The 25,382-nt window shown below is 45.6% G+C and overlaps 2 protein-coding genes across 2 annotated transcripts in view; both read right to left on the reverse strand.

Annotated features, from left to right (window-relative positions):
- Positions 1-207: 207 nt before the first annotated feature.
- On the reverse strand, positions 208-13,548 carry LOC139047975 (maleylacetoacetate isomerase-like). The gene is made up of 7 exons (XM_070522212.1): positions 13,416-13,548; positions 13,285-13,336; positions 12,140-12,204; positions 10,011-10,091; positions 5,867-5,944; positions 4,456-4,582; positions 208-508 (listed from the first exon to the last, which is right to left on the reverse strand). Exons 1-7 carry the CDS (start codon positions 13,422-13,424, stop codon positions 237-239), a joined length of 684 nt encoding a protein of 227 aa, XP_070378313.1. The 5' UTR covers positions 13,425-13,548; the 3' UTR covers positions 208-236.
- Positions 13,549-19,987: 6,439 nt separating this feature from the next.
- Positions 19,988-25,382, reverse strand: part of Srp54k (signal recognition particle 54k) — a 31,096-nt gene continuing 25,701 nt past the window's right edge. Inside the window, exons 13-14 of the mRNA XM_070522214.1 lie at positions 23,063-23,158; positions 19,988-21,254 (exon numbers count right to left, since the gene is read on the reverse strand). Of these exons, the coding sequence (XP_070378315.1) occupies positions 21,166-21,254; positions 23,063-23,158 (185 nt within the window). The 3' untranslated portion in view covers positions 19,988-21,165. The remainder of the gene's footprint in view (positions 21,255-23,062; positions 23,159-25,382) is intronic.

Raw genomic sequence — 25,382 nt, forward strand, 5'->3', positions numbered from 1 at the left:
CAATGTGCCTTCTCTTGATGCATGTTTTCTTTACTGTATCACCCATAGTACGTAGCAAATAAGTTCTCTGCAATTCAGTCTTGATCCTCTTTTAATTTTCCTCTCATACAATATGTCCACACTACAATATCGGTCATGTTATATATGAAGGCGGAGCAACACAGCTTACAACTCGGAATGCAAGTATCTCTGAAACGACTGTTTATTTTACCAACACATAAACTTCAACTTGCTTCCTACTGCTGTTGATCCCCTGGCTCCTTGAAGAGGTCAAATGTGTTGGGAACTCCCGTCGGAGGGGTGTCCGGCTGACACGACGGATGAGCCTTCTTAACAAGTGGGTGCTGCTGAAGTGCCTCGTAAATCCGCCGCACCGTTGGAAAGCGCGTTAGATCAACGCCGATGCGGTATGCGTTGTGCACTTGAGGTAAGAGGCAGGCATCCGCGAATGTCACCTGATCTCCGAAGCAGTATCGGCCAGCTGTCTCCGCAAGGATGGTTTCCAGGGCTGCAAGTAACGAATCAAGAACGAAATATACGAGGATTGTTTAACTGCAAATTCTGAACTTTCGTGCACGTGAGCACCTGCACAGGAGATAAGTTAGAAAACGAAAAGGCCCCCGAGGTACTATCTCAAGAGTAGCCAGCTCAACAACAACAAAAAAAAACAGGATTGAAATTTCAGCGAGTTGGTGCAGTAAACCAAAAAAGAAGTCGAACAGCACAAAATATTTATAGAGTTAAGCGGACAGCATACGTATTTACTCGCATAACCATTTTCATCCAAACGTTGACGCAATTGATGGAGGGCGCTCATTACGTGGGATTAAATTTTCAGCATTTTTTTTTCGCGGCCATGATTAAGCCTAATCTACGGTGCACTAAGATTACGTATACGAATACCACTACCAATGAATCAAACAGAGACGGAAGTTACGGGAATCGGGCCGATTGAGTCTTTTATTTTCTCACCTTGAGGACTCTCATTGTGAATCAGAATTTGTAAACGAGAAATCTGCACTTCCTGCAATAGCTTTAGGGCCCTTCAGCTTCAATATAGCACTGTCCGATAGCACGCGGTCTTCTGTAGCGTCAAGAGATTCTCGCTGCTTTTATTCTGTGAATAACGTGGATACTGAGAAAGTTCCTGCCAGCAAAATACTTAGGCGTTCATATTTCTTCAGACCTGACATGGCACAAACACAATGATTACATCACCACCAAAGCGTCGAAGACCCTGGGTTTCATTAGGCGTCACTTACATTCCGCAAATCAGGAAACCAAACTACTAGCATGCACAACTTTAGTCAGATCGCAACTAGAATACGCCGCCATCGTCTGGAACCCGCATCAAGCATACCTTGCCGGGAAACTCGAATAATTGCAGAATAAGGACACTAGGTTTATCCCAAGGACGTATTCTCGCTACTCCAGCATCATTGATATCGAATCGCGCCTTAATTTATGCTCACTGGAAACGCGAAGACTTGTTACCCCTTTATCCCACTGACTTTATTACAATCCTGCGCCATTTACAGAATCTCATATCAAACCGGTCCATCAAATCTTTCCCCGATTATACCACGGCTTTAAAGTACAACCAAAGATCGCTCGTACCAAGCTTATGCGTCATTCGCCATTGTTTCTTGCCATTTACCATTGGAATAAGCTGCCTGCGGAAATCGTTTCTGTCAATGACCACGACGCTTTTGTTAGCAAACTGAAGTGCTTATTGCGCGCCGACTGTTAGAATTGTATTGTGCCGACTGTTTAGAATTGTATTATTCTATATTGTTGCCACTACTATTTTAGTTCTACTTTTTCTAGTGTGTTCTAGTGTTCGCAGTGTATTTTTCAGTATGTCTTATAAAGATCCGTTCTCAGCAAATGGCGCTCGTTTTCATTATTTATTCACCGCAATATCTTATGTAATGTTATGTAGCCACCTATGTAATGTCTGTAAAAAGGCCTTTAGGCTACATGAATAAAAAAAAAGTGAGTATGAGATGCTGATTCTCGTTAATCTTTTTATGACACTGTCGGAACAAATCGCTTACGCTGGATAAGTCTCCTCAACCATTTGTCCACTCACCATCATAAGGGACGGCTCTCGACTGTCACCTACAGAGCGCAGACCCAGGCGCGATTTAAATATTTGTTAAATATCTTCCCCCATTCTCTCTCTAAGACCCACGCACATAAGAGTTCCACCAGCGTACTCTTTCCTCTGTCGTCAGAGGATGATTACCCTGGACCACATGAAGGGCGCCGTCCAGCTGCTGCTCACCTTGAAGTTTGTAGCCAGAATGCCCCGCTTTCAATTGCCTGTCTTTCAGGTAGGCTTCAGTTTTTCGTGCTACCACCTCCAGTAGCGAATGAGCACTTCATCGACGCTGAAGTACTTGACCGATGCGCGGTTGCCATACTCCAAAGCATCCCTCAAGCTTCGAGATTGAGTTCAGTGACGTCGCTTGCGTACCACTCCATTGTGACACACAGAGTCTGATTGATTCTTGCATGTGTCGACGCGGCCAACGGCGCGGACAAAACAAGAAGGAATACCGGCTTTATGCAGGCAACGCTAGGTGGTGCTAGGGAACATCAGGCGATCTGGCATCCGTGGTCGGCCATCATCATCATGACCATCATCATTGGTAGAAATCGAAAAATAGGCCAACGTTCGCGGCACCAAGTGGCAGGTGTGATCACTATGGGAAGGGGGTGGGGGATTCAATTTTTGGTGACCAGCCAGGGGAGTGCATTCATATGCGAGTGCCTTCATTACGCGAGTAAGTACGGTACACTGTCAGATCTCTATACAACGATGGTGCATGAATATCAGAAATTTCAATTACGAAACAAATAATCTGTAACTGATTCGTATGTATTATTCGAAATATATATATATATATATATATATATATATATATATATATATATATATATATATATATATATATATATATATATATATATATATATTGCTTTTTCAGTTGTACGATAATGGTTATTAGTTCCTACAATGACACAGGAACACAGGAGTCCACTTCGAACCTTCTGATTAGGCAGGTCAATTTACGTAAAGTATTGCTTTTTTTTCATGCAGGCACCAAGTTTTCATTAGAGTGAGGCTTCCATTTAACAAGAAAATATTCGGTTTCCTTCCTAGTCAATTTGTTTAGAAAAATCTACTGTGTGGACCTCTCGACTGCATAAATGGCACCTTTGCTATGAAACCTGCATAATAATTCGCTGTGCTTGTTCTTCTTCGTTAATGACACTATCGAGGGTGTCTTTCTCAAAAGAAGAAAATCGACTTTATTAGAAAGAATGGTCCAGCAGATTTGGTTGTGGTGGCCTCAGGTGGCGGCTTGAAGTCCTTGGACTCGGGCGGCATCTTCGGCTTGCCGGACGGCCCAGAGCTGGTCTTCCAGCTCAGAACTTTTGAGAGCCGCCTCCCAGAGGCGGCGACGCCGACGGAGAAGGTCCCCGGCGGCCCCCGCAATATAAGTTATTAAAAATTGCCTGTGGCAGATGGCACAATTCTAACCCTTGATCGAAATTAGTCGACGAAGCGGGCGAAACTTCTACGAGAAATCAAAATGTTTTATTAAATAGTTAACGTACTTCTGCTCAACAACTTTTTAATTAATTATCTTGCAGCACATATTTAAATCTACGAATTATAGCCGATGCGTTCGCGAGAAGTATCCAGTTAGAACGAATTCTCTGGACTTTGCCAGTTTCGAGATATTAAATTTCAAATTGTCAGACGAAATGCATTGGTGTTGCAGTCACTTTGTGCTTCAAAGCATAAAACAGCGTTTTCTTAAAAGAAGTACTTATTTTCAACAAAGGCGGCATCTGTACATGGGACACATGCATGATCGAGTAATGGCTTCTTTCCTCTACACGACGATAACAAGGTAAGGCACGTGGGATGTGTGGTTGCAAAAACATAAGCGATAATGCTAAAACTAGTTTTCGTTACATGCGGTTTTAGCAAGTGATCTCCACTGACCGATTTCAAAGGCGTTTCGCGTTAAATATGACAGCATCGCAGCCTATGAAATACATTTGCTGAATACACCTCTATCTGCATGAATCATTGAAACGTTTGTGGCTTCAGCGCGAAACGCACATTTCTTAAAATGTGACATGTCTTTCTCCGGCACTGATGTAACGACTACATAAATGCAAACAGAATTTGAATGACTCCCAAGGGCTTTGAATGGCATCCGTGAAAGTACAGAGAATGTTCGTCTCGATAAATGCTAGAGAAATAGACACCCCTTCTTGCGGCCATCAGTGCCAAAACCGAAATTTGACTCACGTGCAGCCTGCATTTGTCTCGTCAGTTTTTACATTGGCAAAACGCAATTACCGGGATGTACGCTTACATGCATACACCCCGGCCTTCCTGTCTAGATGAAGGTTTTGTTTTTCCTCACTAACCTGCGAAGCCACGAGTGATAGCGCGCTCGGCCCACTTCTTCCATTCAGCCTTGCCGAGAAATGGGATCATGCTGGGGCTCTGCAGAGGGTGGACTCCGGAAACGATCAGCTCCACAACCTCTCGACACTGCAGAGAAGAAGTGCGTATTCCTGCTTAACCGAACGAACCTAACGTGCTTAAGTGGGGTAATTTGAAGGAGGGCATTGATCTGGGATCATCGGCCACGTTTTAAGCACGAGAACACAGCCCAAGAACAGGACGAACAAAGCGGGCAAACACCTTTGTACTCAAAGTCTCATTTGTAAACTTCGTTCAGCATGTCTTCTTGGATGCAAGCTTAAGTGGAATGCATTTGCTGTCCTGAACTGCTTGCCCAACATATCAGATCGTTACCCTTCATGGGTGATGCCACCGCGAGGATGTAGGACCGTTAGCACGAACATTTTCTTGTCACTGTAATAATAAAGCAACGCTATATGTTGAAGAAGTGCTGACACATATTCTCAAAGCTGTAGATGCTCTTCCATAAGCTTATCGATCATGCGCGTATATGACTTAGCAAATATGAAAACATATTGCAATTTGATATTAGTGTGAATTGACTTCAAAATGCTGTTTGACGTTATTGACATTATATCCTGACGTCATGACACAAAATAAACTTGGCTGGCATCGTGTATAAAAAAAGCTAGGTATTGTGACGTAGCCACAGCTACTTCTAACCTATTAGAGTTGAAAACGTGCAAAACATGCGTGATGATGCAAGTACACACGCACACTATATATATATATATATATATATATATATATATATATATATATATATATATATATATATATATATATATATATATATATATATATAGAGAGAGAGAGAGAGAGAGAGAGAGAGAGAGAGAGAGAGAGAGCGCAAAGAGAGTAAGACTACATTGGATTTGCACAGTATATTTCACTGCTTTCCAATGAAAACGAGTTGCGAGTTGGTGCCTATCCTTCGTGTTGCACATCAGCAGCGCATGCCTTTGCCACGATAAATGCCAACCAATTTGACTAATCATCAGCTTCGCAAAATATTTAAAAATGATTACGGCGCTTAACTTCCAAAAACGGCACAATGCGCGTCCCGCAGGACGCCGTACTGGATGGGCTGCGAATTAATGTTCACCACCTGCGGCTCTCTTACGTGCACACATAAAGGATAGTACACGAGCATTCTTTTTACGTTCCGCCTCCATCGGAATGCGGCCCAGGCCACCGTTGGTAATCGAACCAGCAACCTCGCGCTCATGTAGCGCTTGCAATGTCACACCTCTATACTTAGTCACCACTGCAGGTACTAGACAAAAATGCGGTGCTAAGATTCAGCAAAAAGGGAAGGTCGGTCCTTGCAAAGTTAAATCAGATGCTAACCTTGGCCCTCAAATAGGGTTCTGCGGGCAGCATGCTCGGCTCAGGATACGTCTCCTCCAAGTACTCCATGATGGCCACCTGCGCACCAAACGTCAACGTATGGCCTATAGCTGAGCGGTACAGCCAAGAGGGCACTTGGCATGGAGGGCACCGAAATCAGTTTAGACTGCTGAAGCATTTTTTTTTCAAGACATTGCAGCCGAACCTTGATATAACGGACGGGATATCAATCAATCAATCAATCAATCAATCAATCAATCAATCAATCAATCAATCTTTATTTTTGACAAAATCAAATACACGATGGGTATAAGTACACATCAACATATAAGATCACGTTCTCGTGACGCCTTCGGCAGAAAGGATGTTCCACACCCACCGCCAAGGTCTCTGAGTGGTGGCGCTGGCTTAAACTCCCAGGGTTCTACTAGGATACATAAATACCCAAGAAAGTGGATGTGGAAACGGCGCCTCGGTAGCTCAATTGGTAGAGCATCGCACACAAAATGCGAAGGTTATGGGATCGTTCCTCACCTGCGACAAGTTGTTTTTTCATTTACTTTCATTTCTATTAATTTATCGTTCTGTATTTTATTTATTGAGCACAATTAAGTAATTTCCTTTATGTTGTCCTTGGTATCAGTGTTTGCTGGCTTCTGATGATATGACTAATAAAAATTGGGTCCCTCGGTGAACCCCCTCTCTTTAGGTTTACGGGGTTTTGATGACATGCGATTAAACCAGGGAATAGAGAAGCACAGCCAATCGACAGGTCTATTGATGAATATGAATTATTGTAAAGACTGTAATATGCTTGTTCCTAGTTGAAGAGACACGCACCAGAGCTCACAAGAGCATTTTCTATAAGTCCATCACTCGGATCCAATCGCGAGTCTCCCCACAGCGTGTTGTGAGCATTAAAATCACCCACAAGTATGTAGGATACCGGAAGTGGCTCAGCAAGGCTGTAAAAATCTGTTTTTCCGAGAGGATAGTTTGGGGGGGTATGTATATAAAGAACAGGCAGTGACCAGTTTCTTAAAAAGAATTGCCCGAATCGACATTGCCTCAAGAGCCGTCTGAAGGGCAACATGTTGACAAGCTACAGACTTGTTTGTCTACAACTATTGCTACACCACCGGACGGCGCGAGAGCATCGTCTCGGTCTTTCCGGAAAATGGCGTACTGCCTGAGAAGGTTGGATTGTGCAGACTTAAGGTGTGTCTTTTGAAGACACAGCACCTTAGGATTAAACCTGTGTAGGATTTCTTTAACGTCATCAAGGTTGCGGAGGAGTCCTCTGACGTCCCGCTATATTGTTTGTATTGTGGGGTTCTCACACCCATGCTCTTGGGACAAAGGAACGACAACACAGTAGTGCAAACTATCACAAGGGCATTTATTGCACCTTTCATAGATCAATGCCTGCTAGCCGAGTTGCTATCCACAAAACATGCCGGTGGGCGCGCGACAAATCTAGAAGTCCGACTCACCCCGACCGGATAACGAGCGAATATGTTCGCCCCATGCTGGATCGCAACGCCTGGTCGTTCGCGCGTACGGTCACGCCAACGGTGGCGCGTTCGAAGGCAGGCCACGCGAGGTGGTCTCGCAGAAGCACGGGTCGGCGCGCGCGCGGGACGTCCACGCTGTTCGCCGATCCGCCGGGAAAGACGGAGCGCCTTGTATCTCGGCGCCCAAGTTGCGCAACACTCGCGCCCTCTCTCTGGCACTGCGCCTCAACCACTCCGACCGCCGTGGGCGCCAGGCCACGCCGCGAAGCCGGATTACAGGAGACGCGCCATGCGGGAAAAACATATCAGGGGACGCGCGAGAGTCGCGCATCCCCACAGTATATACGCGGTGAAAGTGCTTTTTGTGATGTCTGTTCAAAAGAGACGAATTAGCTCACAGATCCCTTGTCGGGCCCTGTGATGCGCAATTTTCTTTTATTTTTTGGTTTTGTTTTCGGTTATTTTTTTGCGCGATCGCGAGAATCTCGCCGCTCCTTAGGCGCTGGCGCCGCCGTCTGGCTGGTTATGGCCACCGGCTCTTGCGAGGTGCTGGACACGCACGCCTGCAAGCGCAGAGTTTGACGTGAAGGCCTCGCCTCCGGAGACGAGACCCCCGAGGCCACCAGCCCGGAGGTCGGTGGCCGCTTCTTCTGGAACGGTGGGCGCTGCCCACTGATGCGCCACTTCGGCAAAGCTGTTCTTTGGCAAGTTATGATAATGGCCGCCTGCGTGCTTCTTGAAGCGAAATGTTTTCTTTGACTTTAACTATTTCCTTCCCTTTCTTCCAGGACGGGTAGAACCGCGAGTAAGCGGCGTGCTCCCCATCGCAGTTGACGCAGCGTGGAGAGAGAGAGAGAGAGAGAGAGAGAAAGAAGGGAAGACGGAAAAGCAGGGAGGTTGACCAGACTGAGTCCAGTTTGCTACCCTACACGTGGGGAGGGGAATGGGGAGTGAAAGAGGAAGAGAGAGAACTTAGGTGTAGGATGTCTATAGTCGGGCACTCAAGTCTGTTGCCCTCAGGTAGCGAAAAAGCGCTCGAACTGCTTTCTGAGCCAACGAAACTGTGAAGCCAGGCTCCCAAGATCTTCGCTTCCGTAAATGGCCTGTCATCCAGTCTATTTAAACGCAGCGCGGAGTGTCTTCACAGGGTTCAGATGGATGCTCGTGGGCCCTACACTTGGCTCAGGCTAGTCGGCCTCGGCAGTTCTGTGAAATGTGGGAGAATCTTCGGCATTCAAAGCATCGGAGAAGATTCGGTATGTACGGTCTACCCTGATATTTATGTACCCTGCGTCAACGGTCTCAGGCATCCGAAAGTTACAATTAGGTGCTTAGTTTCGGTCTCTTTTCCGTCACGTGTCATCTTGATTCTCTTAACATTGATCACATTCTGATCACTTCAGCCCTCTACTAGTTAAGCTTAAGTCAGCTCCATCAGATCAGCATCGAAAACTACGCCACGGGTGATGTTCATTGTTCGGTGCGGGGTCACTGTCATTGGAACATCTCCAAATCATACTAATTTAGACAGTTTCTCATGTTGCTTTTTATCGCGGAATTGCAACAGGAGATGTCCGCAAGCCATCTTTGTTGCTTTATAACATGGTCCAAGTGCCTCAGTTAGAGTTATTGAAACAAGGAAAGTGAGATTGGTCGTATTTGCTTTTCTGATTTTTCAGAGTGGATGACGTGAAATCGGGGGAAGAATTCTTTTTGGCGACCAAAGAACTCGAAGCCTTCATGGTGCACCCTCTCTTCAGGGACCGATCAGGTAGTGGGGGGAAGGAACTAGCCATAAGTGAGTGTGTTTTTTGGCAGTAACGCCAGCCACCCACCCTGGAGCCCTACAAGGAAACTCTGCAGGACCTGTGAAACAGTCCTGCAGAGGTCCTGCAAATGCCAGTTGTAGGTTGCCACTATAACCGAATATTACATAACACAGATTGGCTACTCATACAGGAATTAACCATCACTGGCTAGAAAACCGGAAGTAATGCAGACGAGAGGGGAGAACAGGACAGATTAAAAGTGAGAGCGAAAGGCGAAGATCGGACATGAGGATAGGAAAAGGCAACTACCGATTTCCCCCGGGAGGGTCAGTCCGGGGGTGCCGCATACGTGAAGCCTAGGCCAAAGGGGTGTGTTGCCTGCGCCGAAGGGCCTCGAGGGTTCAAACACTCAGCATCGTCTCAACCCGCGGGATCCCCTTTTCATCGGACACGGCTAAGCCGTGCATGATTAAGCGTGTGAGGGTCCGAACACCATGTGCTCGGGTCCGTGGTGTCGCAAAACACCAAACGCCTGCTTACGCAGACGCCCCTGCGGGGAGCATTTTGTTGAAAATGACCAATTTGCAAAATCACAAAGTCGTTAGAAGCCAAGACGAAGTCTAAGCAAGTCCATGTACTAACTAACCCTTTCCCATGGCTAAACCTCCGTGATTGGCCATCTCCCATTAGACACTAGCTTTATAGTTCCCTCTAATAATTATTGTAGGGAACCAAGGTTTGCATGATGGTATTCACTGTAATAACAATTAATTTGCATGCACAAAGCAGTAGCTTGTTTAAGCATGCATGGATCCACCAAAGACCAAAAAAAGAAATGGTGCAGGACGTGTGTCGCATTACCGATTGGCTGATGGGCTTTCCGTCGGCTAGCAAAACGGGAACCTGGCCCATTGGGTTCACCGTTTTGAATTTTGCAGTTTCCTGAAAGTGAGGACAACATGTGATCAAAGTGACAACATTCAGTTAACATCTAAGAGCACTGTATCAGAAGAGATGAAACAGCATGTTATACCGGGTGTTTCAGCAAACACAAGAAAATTCTTAAAAATTGCCTGTGGCAGGTTGCACAATTATGTTCTTTAAGCTGGTCTGCTCGAAGAGGTGAATATTACTTGCACAATAAATTGAAATGTATAATATACTAATGAACAAAAGCTAATAATAATTATATTTATAGCTAATTACCTATGGCACATGTTGCAACGTATAAATTGTAACCGGTGAAACTACAAGGCATATTCACTCGAAAATAGTTGCTTAGAAGACATCATTTTCGAGATATGCGCCATCAAACTTGCGGTAAGCATGCACTGTCGTTCGACTTACTTTTTTCACAAAACGTCATTTTAAGCATTGAAGCACAAAAGTAACTGGACCGCCAATGTATTTCTTCGCAAAGCTCCGGAATTAATATATCGGAAATTGTGCTATCCTGAGAATTCGTACCAAGTGGATCCGCCTGGCGAACTCCACGGCCAGACGTTCTGTATTGCATAATGTGCCATAACGTAATTAGTTAAATACGTAAACGTAATACGTAAACGCGGCCTCTTGTGTGGGCTGCGATGCGGCGGTGAGCGCCATCTGGAAGTGTTTCAAGGAAACGGGAGCGCGGCTCCGTGGACTCCGAGATAATCACGCGCCGGCGCGCGCAAATGGAGGACGCCGTGGCCAGTCTAGGTATGGTATAAACGCTAGAAAATGGGTTTGTTTTAGTTTTCACGTGACATAATTATGTTTTCTGGTATATACAAAATACAATACGACGCTATCATGTCTGTAGGTTGCGTGTAAGTCGTACTTTACGATTTTTCTACGCATTTTAGCTTGAGAAATACAATTAGTGCAGTAACTTCCTTGCGCTACAAGGAGCGTCTGGGTATGGGTGGTACAAAAATCTTTTTGCCGAAACGACCTACAACTCAGGACGCCGACACTGGATTGTCTGCGACACGGGGCCCTTGACGCTATCCCGTTATTATATTGTGAAATGAAAACACGTATAAAACTGCGCGCAAATTTCGCATTAAGGAGTATCGTAATCGTGATTTCTTTTATTTCTTGGAAAGTACCCTGTAGAAACCCTTTATGTCACTAATGCCTTGTAATTTGGAAATAAGTGCATAATTTCTTAAGTTAAAACATTTATTCGTTATATTAGTGTAACCTTAGATGATAGGTAGCTTTAGAAATAAAAAAAACTTGTCACGTCGCCGTCGCCTCGACATAGTCATTTGATGCAATGAAAAGTGTAAATTGATAAGAATAACTTATTGGTAGATTTGGTTTGGCAGAAAAACGCGTTGTGGTAGCGATTAGGCTCAGTTTTTACGATCGCTTTGAAGGGGGTCGGATGTGCCGAGACGGGTTCTTTCAATGGCACTAAAAAAACGTAAGCTTAGTGAAACGGCAAAGCAGCGTAATAACACTGAACTGCAAAGAGAATATCGTAGTTGGCAGAAGGAACAACGAAAACAGCGACTACTTAGCTTCTTAATCATTACTTCCAAGCACGTATGTGCATCAGCTTATTTATAATAATTATTATTCTATCTTTACTTCGACACTCGCTTTCCCCTTTTCTTTTTCTACAGCGGAATCTAAATAAGTACAACAGTAACGAATTATCGGATATAACGAATCTAAAATTTTCTCGCCGATATCAGCATGTGACAAATATATGCTTTAAGATGTACTTAAGATGTTTAAACGTATCTGTGACGAGTGTGCGACTTCGTTATGACGAGGTTCGACCGTATAATAGGTGTGAAACGGTATCATCCTTGATGTCATCATCCTTGTTTTTGTCCACATAAACGTTAATTTGTCAAAGCATGCATCTTTCCTCGTACACAGAATTCATATATACCAGAAGTCAAGCAAATCCTGTTCGTCCATTTATCTCTAGAACCACGACTGTCACTAAGTATATCGCTCATTGTATTGACAGAATTTAAAACAAGAATTACCTGCTCCCCATTCGGCTTCAGCTCCACTGGCCGATATTCGAAGTGAATCTTCTTCACTTGTAAGACTGTGATAAACATATCGGTCAACATATAGACGATATACACTTCCCGAAATATGTCTACCTATATATCAGCTGGAGATCCCTCTTTCTTCTTTTCCTTTTACTTAAAATAGAACTATTCTTTTTTTTTCTTTGTGCAGATAGTGTAGTTCTGTCATGTAAGCTAGATTACTTCAAGAGAACACTCACACGACGAATTCCGGTGTACGTTAACGACAATTATCCATTAAAATTCAATAAGATTGCATGATTATAGACCATATATATACCCCAATCAGATTCATCGAAGCCGAGTGCAGTGATGATAGAAGTCGTGTCCGTTAAACACAAATTCATCAGTTTCGAGAAATGCATCCTCAAGATCTGCGCCGAAAAGCGCTATGTTAACCACGCAAAGCATCGATGCATTTCACCACATAATTTCAGGACGTATTTCCCCTGCCTGCAAAATATGACTGTGACTTCACAACTGTAGAGGGTGGAAAACTTGGCGAGTGGGTATTGGTGTTCATGGCTAATAACAACAGAGCACTGAAAAAAAAAATGGAGACGAAAGAAGGCGTCGGCACAACACAAGCACTGTGTCCGTGTCTTCATAACTGCGGTTGGCCTCGAGCTCAATTCCACAGTGAATGATTATTCTTATAGTGAACTTGTAATCAGCTAATGCGAAAGTAAACCAAGTATGCAAAATCGGCTTTTTCGTGTAATCTAGCTGATGTGAAAGTTTCAGATATGTACTGCAAATAAATTCTGTTTTAATAAGTCACGTGCCCACTCAAAAAAATAGTCATGAAGGGTGTGCGATATCATATATGTAGGTTACAGGTAAAATGCAGGATACTAATTTAACTTTAGCGCTGCTGTACATGCTGTGGCTCAGACAGGCGTGGCATGGACAATAGTTAATAAGAAGCACTTCTGACCAAGTTTTTGAGAAACCAGCATCGTATTGACCAAAATATTTTCTTTTAGTGTATTGGCATTGTTTGCCCTTGTCGTTTCGCAAAACGCCCAACACGGCATTGCCTAGGCGTACAAAAAAAAAAAACGCTTCGAGGCCACTGCTTGCATAAAACTCACCAATGCGAACGCGCCAGGAGCAGGAGCCGAGAAAGCTGCACAGGAGAACCGGCTGCAATATAGAATTTGTTATTATAGTCGCCGGTCATATGATCTTCTGTAGCGGTGATCAAACTAAGCTCCCAATTCACCTTGGACATGACTAGCGTTCTTCCGACGGGCCAACAACCGCAAACCGCACACGGAAGAAAAAAAGTCGCAACTTCCCTTCGTTGCCCTCCCGTCAAACACTTGTCTGCTTGTTCGTGCGGTTGTCTTGTTCTCGTTTCTTCGATCGCTTGCTGCAGTGGGGCCACCTGTTGTCGCCCACGAACAGCTGTTTTCAATCAAGATAAGGTGTAAGCGACTTTCTCTGTGCATGCCAGTGCACTCAAGTGGGACACGATAAGCTATATCGGTCCTCTTTTCTTATCTCTCGGCTTTTGTTGCTCTTCCTTTTTGACTGCTCGTGACAGTGTGCTTAATTATCTCAATTGAACACCGTCGTGACCAGCGTCTAGTTCTACGTTTTGATGCGAAACGTTTAGCTTGTACGCTAATCCGGTAAACGGGAGCGGTTTGGGCGGGTTACCGGATGGTCGGGGCGTAAACGTGAGCGGTGAAGCCGCCTGGTGTTGTAGAGCTCAACCAGACAAACGCATAGCTAAAACTGCAGTAACTCACCATATCCTGCTTCGCCACTCGTGCAAATTTTTGGCAGCGGCGTAATTGTGAACACGATTACGCCACTGTCGAATATTTACCCCAGCAGCTAAGCAGAATACAGTAATTAGCTCTGTGGTTGTGTGGTTGAGCTTTGCGCCACCAGCTGGCGCCACCGATCGGGCCGCTCACCTTTACGCCCCCGCTAAACCGGAAAACCGCCCGCGCTTTCCCGGATACCGGACGCGCTAAACGTCCCTACTACTTTGCGCCATTTTGGACGCGTCATCGTCTAGCCTAAAAACGTGGACCGATCCTTGAGTTAGCTATAGTGCATTATAGGGCTAACTAACGTGGGCCGATCCTGCAGTGCAATAGCAAACTGGGCCGCTGTCATCCGCTACGCTGCGAATGTGTGCTGCAGAAGATGAGCAGTTTTATTGCATTTGAATAACCGCATCACGCAGCGTTTCACTTGACATAGATTCCAGCACGTACATTGGACCTGACCGTCGATTGCACCCATATGAAATATAAAAAAAATATACGCCTCTCAAGCTCATAAGAATGCTATGGCATACATTGACGATTACCGGTACCTAAACCCTGGCCAAATTTTATTCGTACGTTTTAGGCTGCAGTGAAGAAAGGCGGAAATTGGAGGTCGAAAGTTAATCGATCTACGTATACCTCATGAATTTACCTTGGACTCACTGCTGGCATTTATTACAAAGAGAATAGAAATAAAGTCCTCTCAACGCTATGCAAAATTTTAATTGTGCAAATCTATGCTGTCCCTCTCCGTTGCATGCCTTTTACTTTGTAGACCGCCGAAATGTTGGGTTGGCGCGATGCCATACAAGGGTCATTGGAATATACAAAGCGCACAAAACTGCTCCTAAATGGCTCTTCACAAGCTTCTTTAACTGATACAAATAAGCTGCACGGAAATTAACATTGAATAATATAGGTATACATCTTTGGCGATACTTTCTCCACGGTTATGTATGACTCAAATAACAATATAGATCTCAGTGCACGTGCTTGTTCACTCGGCCAAAACCTGCTTGTTTTAAATGGTTCAGTCAAAACAATGCTTTGCTTGTTTTAAGACAGTGATCAGATATCTTTAGTTAGTACGCGAACTTCTAACCGGTTGAGGATTACCGAGATACCGGAGACGTAAATGGGCGCAGCCAGGTCGGTGACACAGAGCACAATGAGCCAAACACACGGCTTTTGCAGTAACCAAGTGTATTCTACTTCGCTTCTGGTGCTAATTTTAGGCAGCGTTGTAATCGTGCGCACGTTGCCTTTTTTAAATGTCTTTTCTTTTTCTTTTCGGCAGGAACATTCATGCAACCCGAAAATCTATCTATAAGAAATTGTGGTTCGACGAAGCGTCACAAGATGTTGCTATCAGCGTCTGGTAATATGGGCATTTCGCAAACGCCGTTGCTTATATAACGGACCGTACACGCTCAGACTCTGTTGTGGAGAGGAACAGGCTATATTTTCTGGCGCCCTTCACAGAGAGCACGGCACTGCAAGAAAAAAAAAAACTCTGCAGAAAACACTAGGGATATGTCTGTCAATAGAGACTTTTAGCGTGTCCGCTATTCCGGCAAACCGGGGCGGTTTGGGCGGATTACCGGATGGTCAGGGGCGTAAACGTGAGCGGCCGGAGCGGTGCAGCCGCCTGGTGTTGTAGAGCTCAATCAGACAAACAGGACTAAAATTGCAGTAACCTACTTTATTCTGCTTCGGTGCTGCTGCAAATTTAATTCTGTTCACAATTACGCCGCTGTCGAAAACTTACACCCCAGCTAAGAAGAATATAGTAAGTGGCTCTGTGTTTAGGTGGTTGAGCATTGCACCACCAGCTGGCGCCACCAATCTGACCGCTCACGTTTACGCCCCACCCATCCGGCAATCCGACCAAACCACCCCGGTTTGCCGAAATAGCGGACACGCTAAAAGTCTCTAATGTCGGCAATAGACATTTAGCTTGTACGCTATTCCGGTAAACGGGAGCGGTTTGGGCGGATTACCGGATGGTCGGGGCGTAAACGTGAGCTGTGAAGCCGCCTGGTGTTGTAGAGCTCAACCAGACAAACGCATAGCTAAAACTGCAGTAACTCACCATATCCTGCTTCGCCACTCGTGCAAATTTTTGGCAGCAGCGTAATTGTGAACACGATTACGCCACTGTCAAAAATTTACGCCAGCAGCTAAGCAGAATATAGTAATTAGCTCTGTGTTTCTGTGGTTGGGCTTTGCGCCACCAGCTGGCGCCACCCATCTGGCCGCTCACCTTGACGCCCCCGCTAAACCGGGAAACCGCCCGCGCTTGCCCGAATACCGGATACGCTAAAGGTCTCTAATAGATTGCGTGACCGAACGGTCTCGCAGGTACGCTACAGCAAACGAGCGAGCGCATAAGCAGCTGGTGTTCACGCAAGCTGCGCTGACCGCACCGCTACGGGCCACATGCTCCGTGCTTCTCCTCCTCATTACGCCACGTGACCAGCGATCAACCCCCTTCAGCTACGCGCTGCACGCGTACATACCTGCGCTTTATGCTCGTCGCGGTGCCTTCACTTTTTAAACATACTGTAGCCCTCTCGAGACTTATGCCTCTCCCCATCCTTTGCTGCGATGCCAAGTAGACGACCCCGAATTCTGCCGATATAGAACCAAAGAAAGCTATATCGCATTAAAATAATCTCCTGGTTGAAGTTGAACGCGCCTGACCACTCGTCGACGGGGAACACAGCCGGTTGTGTTCTTTCGTAGCATTTAGGAACGTCGTCACTTAAAATCTTTGCACAATGATTCACATGTCGGAAATAGTCTGCAATGTCAAGCCTTAGTGGCACAGAATACCCCGCTACTTTTCGCGAGAAGCGAATATGCACGATGGCTCAAATTAAACTTCAATAAGTCCTGCACTTGCACATTTTATCTATGAAGGGTGTGGAAAAGCTATGTTGGTATTTGAGGGCATCTCCTCGAGATTTTATTTTAGCGATACGCTATTGATGAAGTTATTAGCAGTACCCCTGCATGGCATACATGTTCGCGGCCTTTCCTTATTAGGGCACATTCACACCGGCGACTTGAGGAGGTCGCGCGACCAAGTTGGTCGCTTTGCGACCAGTCGCAAATGGTCGCAAACGGTCGCCTTTCTCGAAAAGCGACCATTTTGGGCGAGTCGCTCTCTGCGCGATTTTTCACTCGAGCGACCGTGGTCGCAAAACTGATAAACCAATCAGCGGCGCACCGGAAGTGATCTTTCGCGTGTCTACATCCGGCCTCCTCCGGCGTCGCATTCAAATTCCGCGTAGATTCCGAGAGTTCTCGCTGAGAACGATAATCTCCGGGATTGCGACTTGCGAGCCGGGCTTGCCGGTGTGAACATCAGTCGCCTTCGGTCGCTTTTCGACTGCGAGTCGCAAATGGTCGCGCGACCTCCTCAAGTCGCCGGTGTGAATGTGCCCGTTCCTGCGGCGAGCGTCGGCGGCCTTTCGTAACCGAACGCACGAGCACAGCGAATGATGAAAGAGCGAACGCGAAGCGCAGCGGGTGCTGAAAGACGGCGATAGCGAAGAGAGCGCGAGGCGGAAAGCGAGGAGGAGGGTATGACGACAGCGTGGTAAGAAAATTTGGAGGACGCTTAAGCTTCGCCTTTAAGAGTGGAACGCGGTAGCATTCAATTATCCGACTGCTTCTCACGCTTCCCGGCAACTGCAGCGCATGTGACCGTAATGTTTACCTGTAAACGCTCGCGGTGAACGCTATGCACGAAGGCGGGCTTTCTGGTAGAAACGCGGCCTCTTGCGTGAACCGCGATGCGGAGGAGGCGAGCGCCATCTGGAAGTGCTTCAAGAAAACGGGAGCGCCGCTCTGTGGACTCCGAGATATTCACGCGCCGGCACGCGCAAATGGCAGGCGCCGTGGCCAGTCTATGTATGGTATAAACGCTTGAAAATATGTTTATTTTAGTTTTCGCGTAACAGAATTATGTTTTATCGTACGTTCAAATTACAATCTGACGCAATCATGTCTGTAGGTTGTGTGTAAGTCGTACTCTGCGATTTTTCTACGTATTTTAGCTTGATAAATACAATTAGTTCAGTAACTTCCTTGCGCCACATGCAGGGCCTTGGCGGTTAGACAATCTTTTCGTCGGAGCGACGTCCGACGCTGGTCGCTGACACCGTATTTCCTGTGACATGGGGCCCTTAACGCTCTCGCGTTAAAAAGCGTGGTTACGCAGTAGCGTAGTGCCATGGAAGTCGGGCTTTGCAGCGACGATGGCTACGAGCTGGCACCAGAGTAGCGCGCGTCGTCCGTTCACCGATGGCGCCACCGATACCACATATGGAAACAAAGCGCTGCATGAGCGGAGGTACGGTGGCTATATCGGAGGTCGGCCTGCGGCAGCTGCTCTGAATTCCGCCCACGCGTCACCCACGCGCTGCCTCTCGCAATCCCCTGATTAGTGAGGCAGTCGCGCCACATTTTGCTCCGTTTTCAACGTTCCGCACGAGAGAAGATTGTCCACGCCGGCCGATAATATATCGCGAAATGAAAACACGTATAGAGCTGCACTCAAATTTCGCATTAGGGAGTATCGTACTCGTCGGTGAATTTTTCGTCGTCGGCAGTGCACAAAAAGCTATCCAGAGCGCCTGTTGCTCTGCCCATCATCGCATGAGGTTTCGTGCTGGCATTATCTTGAAATGTTTCTTACACATTACAATTGAATGAAGCGCCGCAAGATGTAGACGAGAACTGCGACTCATGCGTACGTCCCCACTATTCCAGTTCACTATAAAGTATAATACATGTATCGACAGTAGGCTCTAAAGCTCGAATTGTACGTGTCAGGAATGAGTTGTAGGTGATCCCTATGAGGAAACCCATCAGCAATGTTGGAAAGAATGACAATGCGATCCCGTTGTTTTGAAGGGCCGATAAAGTAAGTTCGACACGATAGTGTGCCTGTGGCAAATAAATCTTCACCAGTGTTGCCAAATTTTTTTCTAGCATGTCACATCTCAGACAAAGGTGCTAAATTTTGCTCCGAGGTTGCTAAAGCTATCCGGTGAACTTTCAATAACGCAGGTGTTTCAAAACACAATAATATAGGCTAATATGGGATCACAAATCTCCATCCAGAGGTAGATTACGATGTCGTCATCCTAATCAAGGTCTTGGGCTTTAAGGATGGTAGAGGAAAGGTTTATGAAGGCTGCGGTGAAGAAGGATAAAAGCTGGCTGCAGTAATGGTGGAGCAGAGGTAGAAAACAGATTGAAATGCGTCAGTTTGTAGCGCAATACTTTTCTATCAGGTCTGCTGCTTTATTATGATGTGGTGAAGTGTGTGTAGTGAATTGCGGTGAGAGAGGGAAATGCCAAAACAAGCGTGTGTCGATCCGACGATAATCGCTGAAAGACAATCATGACGACAACGAAGCGTGGCAACGGGTCCCATCCATATTGGGCCACATGTGAGCGGCCCAACAAGCGATGGCCTCGTGGAGGTCTGAAGGTGTGGCGTGCTATGATTGTGCCATGACCCCAGAGCGCATGCCCAAAAAAAGGTGCCGTGGCATGATGAGGGGCAAAGAAGAGTGGTTGGGTGGCGAAGGGAAGGAGAATGCTCCCCCCCCCCCCCCTTCGAAGCGCGCCAAAAGATGGCCCGCTTCTACCCCGCTTTCCTACCTAGCGCACGTGAGACTGAGCCACTATCGTCGGCTCACCCTCGTACACAAAGCACATGGCACACGGCCACAATTATTGCCCTTCGACATTGTGCGGAACATCCCGGCAATGGCGACAGGAGCAATGCGTCTGGAGTGGCCATATATCTGAAAATTACGAGTTCAGCGGCATCACTCATAACCCGTTTCGAAGGGGGTGTTAATAATATCCGTCTAGTCCAGAGCAAATGAAAAGTGTTGAAATTGGTATGACTGCGAGTTCCAAGTTTTGTTACTAGCCCAGTGTTTTGAATATTCACATGCCATCCAAGAAAAACGCCCAGTACAAATAGTACAGCTTCACTCAGAAGCCTTTAATGTTCTTTTTTTTTTGTATCAAGAAATGCATTGTCGTCACATCGAAACTTGAAATGTATTCTGTACATTTAGTAAGCAAAACAAGAACAAAATTGCCATTTGCCGTACATTTCATACACATGTGTCAAAATACACGATCCTGTACAAAAGGTCTTTCCCATTTACCAACCGTACAGCAAGAGCGACATGAGGTAAAAAGCTCTGAGAATTTAATCTGGTGATGCGAACAAAAAAATCTAAAAAATTGTAACGGTCGCACCACATCAAGAACATAAATGTTTAACGGTACTACATTTCATGGCAGGCATTGTGAGCACGTAACATGCTTTGGGCAACAAAACATGCCTGCAGTGTAAAAAAACAAAAAAAAGAATTTCTACACCAATTTCTCTTTTTTTTCAAAAAAAGAAAGGTCGATAGGACAACAATGCTGACATCAATGTCGCTTACACAATCATTCAGTCGTCCACGCTAGAAAGAGGCACCCTAGCTCGAGACGTATGACGCGGTCACTTCATTCGAGAAAAAATGTGTTCCCTTCACAGTGTACTACGGTTCATAGTTGCAAGAGAGAATCCGCCCTGTCATCGACACTGAGGCAGTGGCAAATGCGGTCATCACGCTACACAATGTTCCATGGCATCACCCTGCAAACTGTAAATCTGTTCCCGTGTCACTCGTGAGTTGCACAAAGCACATGAAACCAGAAAAAATAAAGAAAGAGAGAGAGAGAAGATGTGTGCATTTGCGAACTGATTGCAACTCTCGTCCTAGAACCATGCCGTGCGAGCAATTGGAAAGCGCAAAGGTACAAACATGTTTCTCGCCTGCGATGAACAACCGTGAACAACCGTGTTCAGAGAATGTGACACAGAGAATGTGAAGAACCGGGAATGCACTCGACTATGCACAAGAGTCTCTAGAGTTCGGATATATCTGTTGCGGCACAGTTTTCGTGAAGTGGCACAATTTGAACAGAGCAGGAGGAAAAAAAGAAAGGAGGGGGCTGGGGTGGCACAAGAAATCGTTTGCGAGCGGCCAGCGGGCGATGTGGCCGTGGCTGCACCGCTTTTCGGGGCTTCTCGATGTTGATCTTGCGTGCTTGCTGCGTTTACGATATAAAAGGGACTGTCGTACACTGGGACATGGCAGCTCATTTTCCCATGTTCATGAGATTATTAACGTTCCCACTAGCAGCACCTTGGAGTTGCCGCATCATGTTCTGGAGGCCGGAGAAGCCACCTGCACGAGAGAAAGCAGGAGGATTGATGCGACAAGCGTTTTCACACCGACGACACAACACCACGATTTCTTGACTGAAATGCAAGTTATTTTTTCACAACTAGTACAAGCCTAAAGTGTGATGCAATACAATGACACTTGGAACTGTGGTGTACCAGTATAACCTAAATCAAGTGTTGTGCGTTCAGTTCCCTTTAAGACATAGGCAAGAAGTGCGTGGCAGCACATTCTCGACTAAACATTCTGGGGAAAAATATTCTGATATATGAATAAATAAAGTATTATGCAAGCATTTTGATCCAAAACAAACAGAAGCTGGGCCCTGTGTAAGCCAGCCAAGTATCGCCCTGTCAAAGAAAGAAATAATGCTTCTAGAAGTAACATGGAATTTGAGCTGTGGTGCTGTCTGTTTTAGTTGGTGCTTTGTGCGTCTGTTTATCGCCACCAAGGTTGCGTATGTCACCCCAGACGCAGTTTCCTTTGCACAATAAAACTTCAGTTAATAGTGATCACTGTCTTGTCTTTTCCTTTACAATGTCCAGTCTCCTCGCACCATTCCGAGAATGAACCAACAGCAACTCCCCCAACTTATAATACTATTGCATGCGAGCATTTGGCTGTTGCATGTGATTCCACCTGAGAGCCATTTTGCCACCTTACACACCATAAAAGACATCATTTTAATGCAAAAGCGTTATATGGTTCATGAGGCAGAATATCCGGCGCTGGCTTTGGCATGACCATGATGGTACAAAATGGCTACAAGCCCTCGACCTTTGATGGGAGTGGAACCCACTACCTTTGGCGGCAGCTGAAGTTAATTAAGGTGCAGTTAATTAAGCTAGAGATAATTAAGGCACACAGACCCCTGACCTATGGTGGGAGTCATGCCCACAACCTTTGTTGTTAATTAAGGCACAGCGAATGAGCGTAGAATTAGGGCACTCGAACTCACTACCTTTGGTGGGAGTGGAACCCACAACCTTTGGTGTTAGTCAAGGTGAAGTTAATTAAGGAGCAGTGAATTAAGGTAAAGTTAACGAAGGCACACAAACCCACTAAACTTGGTGGGAGTCGAATCCCTGGCCTTTGATGTTAATTACGGCGAAGTTAGTTAAGGCACAGTGAATTAAGTTAGAGTAAATTAAGGCACTCAAAGCAGCAGTGTTTGTCGGGAGTTGAACCCACGACCTTGCGTTGTTTCATAATGTCTAAGCATCACGCGGTGGTCACAATGCTTTTGCATTCATCCACGTAAGGATAACTAAGTGACCCTTGCATTTTTGTACACATAACTGCGAATTAAAAACTGGTTGACACTGCTGTTAGCTTCAAAAACGACAGTGAGAAAAACGTGGAGGCAAATGAAGGAAACAAACAACAAATGTGATGCCCGTCTGTGTTTGTCGCTTCTTTTGTCGTCCTTGATGAAACTTTTGTGGTAGGTTCTATAGGTTCTACTGACCAGAAATTATGACAAAATGAATATTGGTTGACTGATTTGCGGGGTTTAATGTCCCAAAGCAGCAACACAAGTGCTATGGGAGACGTACTCATATTACAGGGTTCCACACTAACTTTGACTTCCAGGGTAAGTGGCCGCTTTTGCATTTCGCTCCAACCGGAACGCCGTAGCCATTGCAACTGGGGAATGAACCCACAATCTCGCGCCTAGGGATACCGTAACCACTGAACCACAGGGACGAGTTTGACACAACAAATAATGGGCAAGTGATGGTGGATTGCTAACGAATGCTGCAGCGTGTGGGAAACATTGCGGGTAGCAAAGCAGCAAATGAACAACTCACCCATTTGGTGCAAGACCCGGGGATCCATCATCTTTGCCATCTGCTGGTTCAGCTTGTTCATCTGGGCCTGGTTCACGTTCTTCGCCATGTCGCCGCCTGCAACCAAGATGTGGAATATCTGTGTTAAAGCCATGCTTAACAGCTAACTATATGAGCTGTGGACTAAGATAGCAATGCTACTTCAACCAGATGGGATTGTTTGATTATGGAATAAAGTGCCGTGGAAATTGAGTAGTGCTCTGTTCCTTTTTTTTTTAATGCGAGCAGTAGTTAGTATAGGCTATAAAATGGGCTCATGTGTTTAATTAATTGCTTCATCATGCTATGGCTAAGGCACAACAGGTAATAAATGACACGGAGAGGGAAGTGAGAGAGGAAGCTTTATCATGATAAAAAGGCTATGAGTGTGGCCTGAATAAAAGTTCTTACTTGCTATCAGCATTGGGAAAGGTCAATGGGAATAGAAAGACAAAGGGAAAAAAAGTATTGATGATGAGGACATGGATATTACAGTAGTTAACTGAATCCTATGTGCACCACTTTTTCCATCAATATGTGTAGGAAAATTGCCTGCATATTTCAACCAGATACGAAACTAAAACCATATTCGTGTCGCTGGAAACGCCCTACTGACAAAGCAGTGAGAGGCAGCGTGGTTACCATCATAAGATGGCGACATAGCATGGTTTCATGAAGGTTGCTGTAGATTCAGCTTGTGCTGAACTACAGTCTGGAGTGGTATTGTTGGTCAATAACCTTTAAATATACTACTACCACTTTCATGAGATCGCCACCAATGCATCGGCGTATACAACCACCAGCGTTTCTGGTGATGTGGCATCTGTGCAAAGTGCCAGGAATGCTGTCGGCGGCGTGCTTCGACAAGTCTGATGCAGAGTCCCACAAAACTGACATTTATCTCTAAAAGTGACTGCCCGAGAATACTATCCCCGAGTGCTTTGTTTCTGTGGCGAGCGAAGCGCAAATGACAACAAAGCACGGCTTTCATTATGAAAGCTTACCGTATTTTCCCGTGTATAACACGCAACAAAAATGTAAGAAAATTGAGCAGTAAAGCCGGGGTGAGGATTATATGCGAATTTCCTCTTAAAGTGTGGCCTCTAGCAGCATGAGATGCAAATTCGGCCTTAAGGTGTGGAATCACGGAAGCGCGCGCTGCGCCGCCATGAAGCCACACGTTAAAGCCAGGTTCTTCGCCATTCAGTTTCGTTATCTCCTAGGGAACCCCACCCTCTCTACACCCTTGCGTATTGAAGCTCCCCTCTCCCCTCCATGGTCAACCTAATTCTCCTCTTCTTTACGGATCGCTATTTTGCGTTCAGTAGTTAATGAATAGTGCATGGGCAGATCCCTATGAGCTGCGCGCAACAGAAGCTGATTACTGACCCTTTTCGCAGAGCAGTTTGCTCTGGAGAAACGAGATGGCGCTTTTAGCACTGCCCCACACGTTGCCTCCGCAAAAGTGCACGAATACGAAACCATCACCTCTTCTGCGCTGTGTCTGTGCAATCAGCACTGTGCTCCATTCATGCTGCAAAATATGGAGCGGTTGAGTGAAGACGTGTGCAATAGTTGGGCTGCAAAAACTGTGACTGGCATATCAAGGAATGGAATGAATCTGCGTGTCCAAGTTCATGGACCACTAATACATAAGGACTGCCTGTGTTGCCGGCTATTCGCGATGCGTGGTGCACTCAAAAAAAAAAAAAATCGCTCATGCGCCACCTGAGGCCACCACAACCAAAACTGCCGGACAATCTTTTTAATAAACTGTATTTTCTTCTTCATCTACTAGCTTTACAGCAAACTTTTTATTAGACTTTACAGCACACTTTTTTGACTTTAATCGCTCTGATGACAAGTCTATTCTTGATGTCTTATCAGGACGTTTTGCACACTCAGTAAAGATTGTGACGTGAATACATTTGTTCGCAAATTTGAAAACATTACAAAGCTGTCTTTTCAATGCTTTGTTCTGTTAAAAAGTGTGAAAAAAAAATCGTGCCATCCCTTGGTAGACTACAGAAATTTTGCAATTATCACGCTGCATTAGAAGACTGAGATGCTCAAAACGCAGTAATGACCCAGATGCAATTGCTAGATTCACCTCTGCCAAAGAGGAACTAAATTTGAAAATGAATATGGCCAAAGATTTTTTCTTTCATGTCGAGCTGCCAGGATTGCTAAGAAATAATCCTCGGAAGTTCTGGCATTCTGTCATGCCTACTACTGATTGTTCATCTTCATTGACTATCAATGATGAAACTGTAAATGATTTTGCATGCATCTCCAATGCATT

This window comes from Dermacentor albipictus, chromosome 7 (assembly GCF_038994185.2).
Source record: "Dermacentor albipictus isolate Rhodes 1998 colony chromosome 7, USDA_Dalb.pri_finalv2, whole genome shotgun sequence".
Taxonomy (NCBI): Eukaryota; Metazoa; Arthropoda; class Arachnida; order Ixodida; family Ixodidae; genus Dermacentor; species Dermacentor albipictus.

Coding starts and splice junctions, on each gene's coding strand:
- LOC139047975 (XM_070522212.1), bottom strand. Junction 5,945..10,010: donor GAAAGCCCATCAGCCAATCG/GTAATGCGACAC, acceptor TTTGGTGCGCAG/GTGGCCATCATGGAGTACTT. Junction 4,583..5,866: donor AACCCTATTTGAGGGCCAAG/GTTAGCATCTGA, acceptor TCTTCTCTGCAG/TGTCGAGAGGTTGTGGAGCT.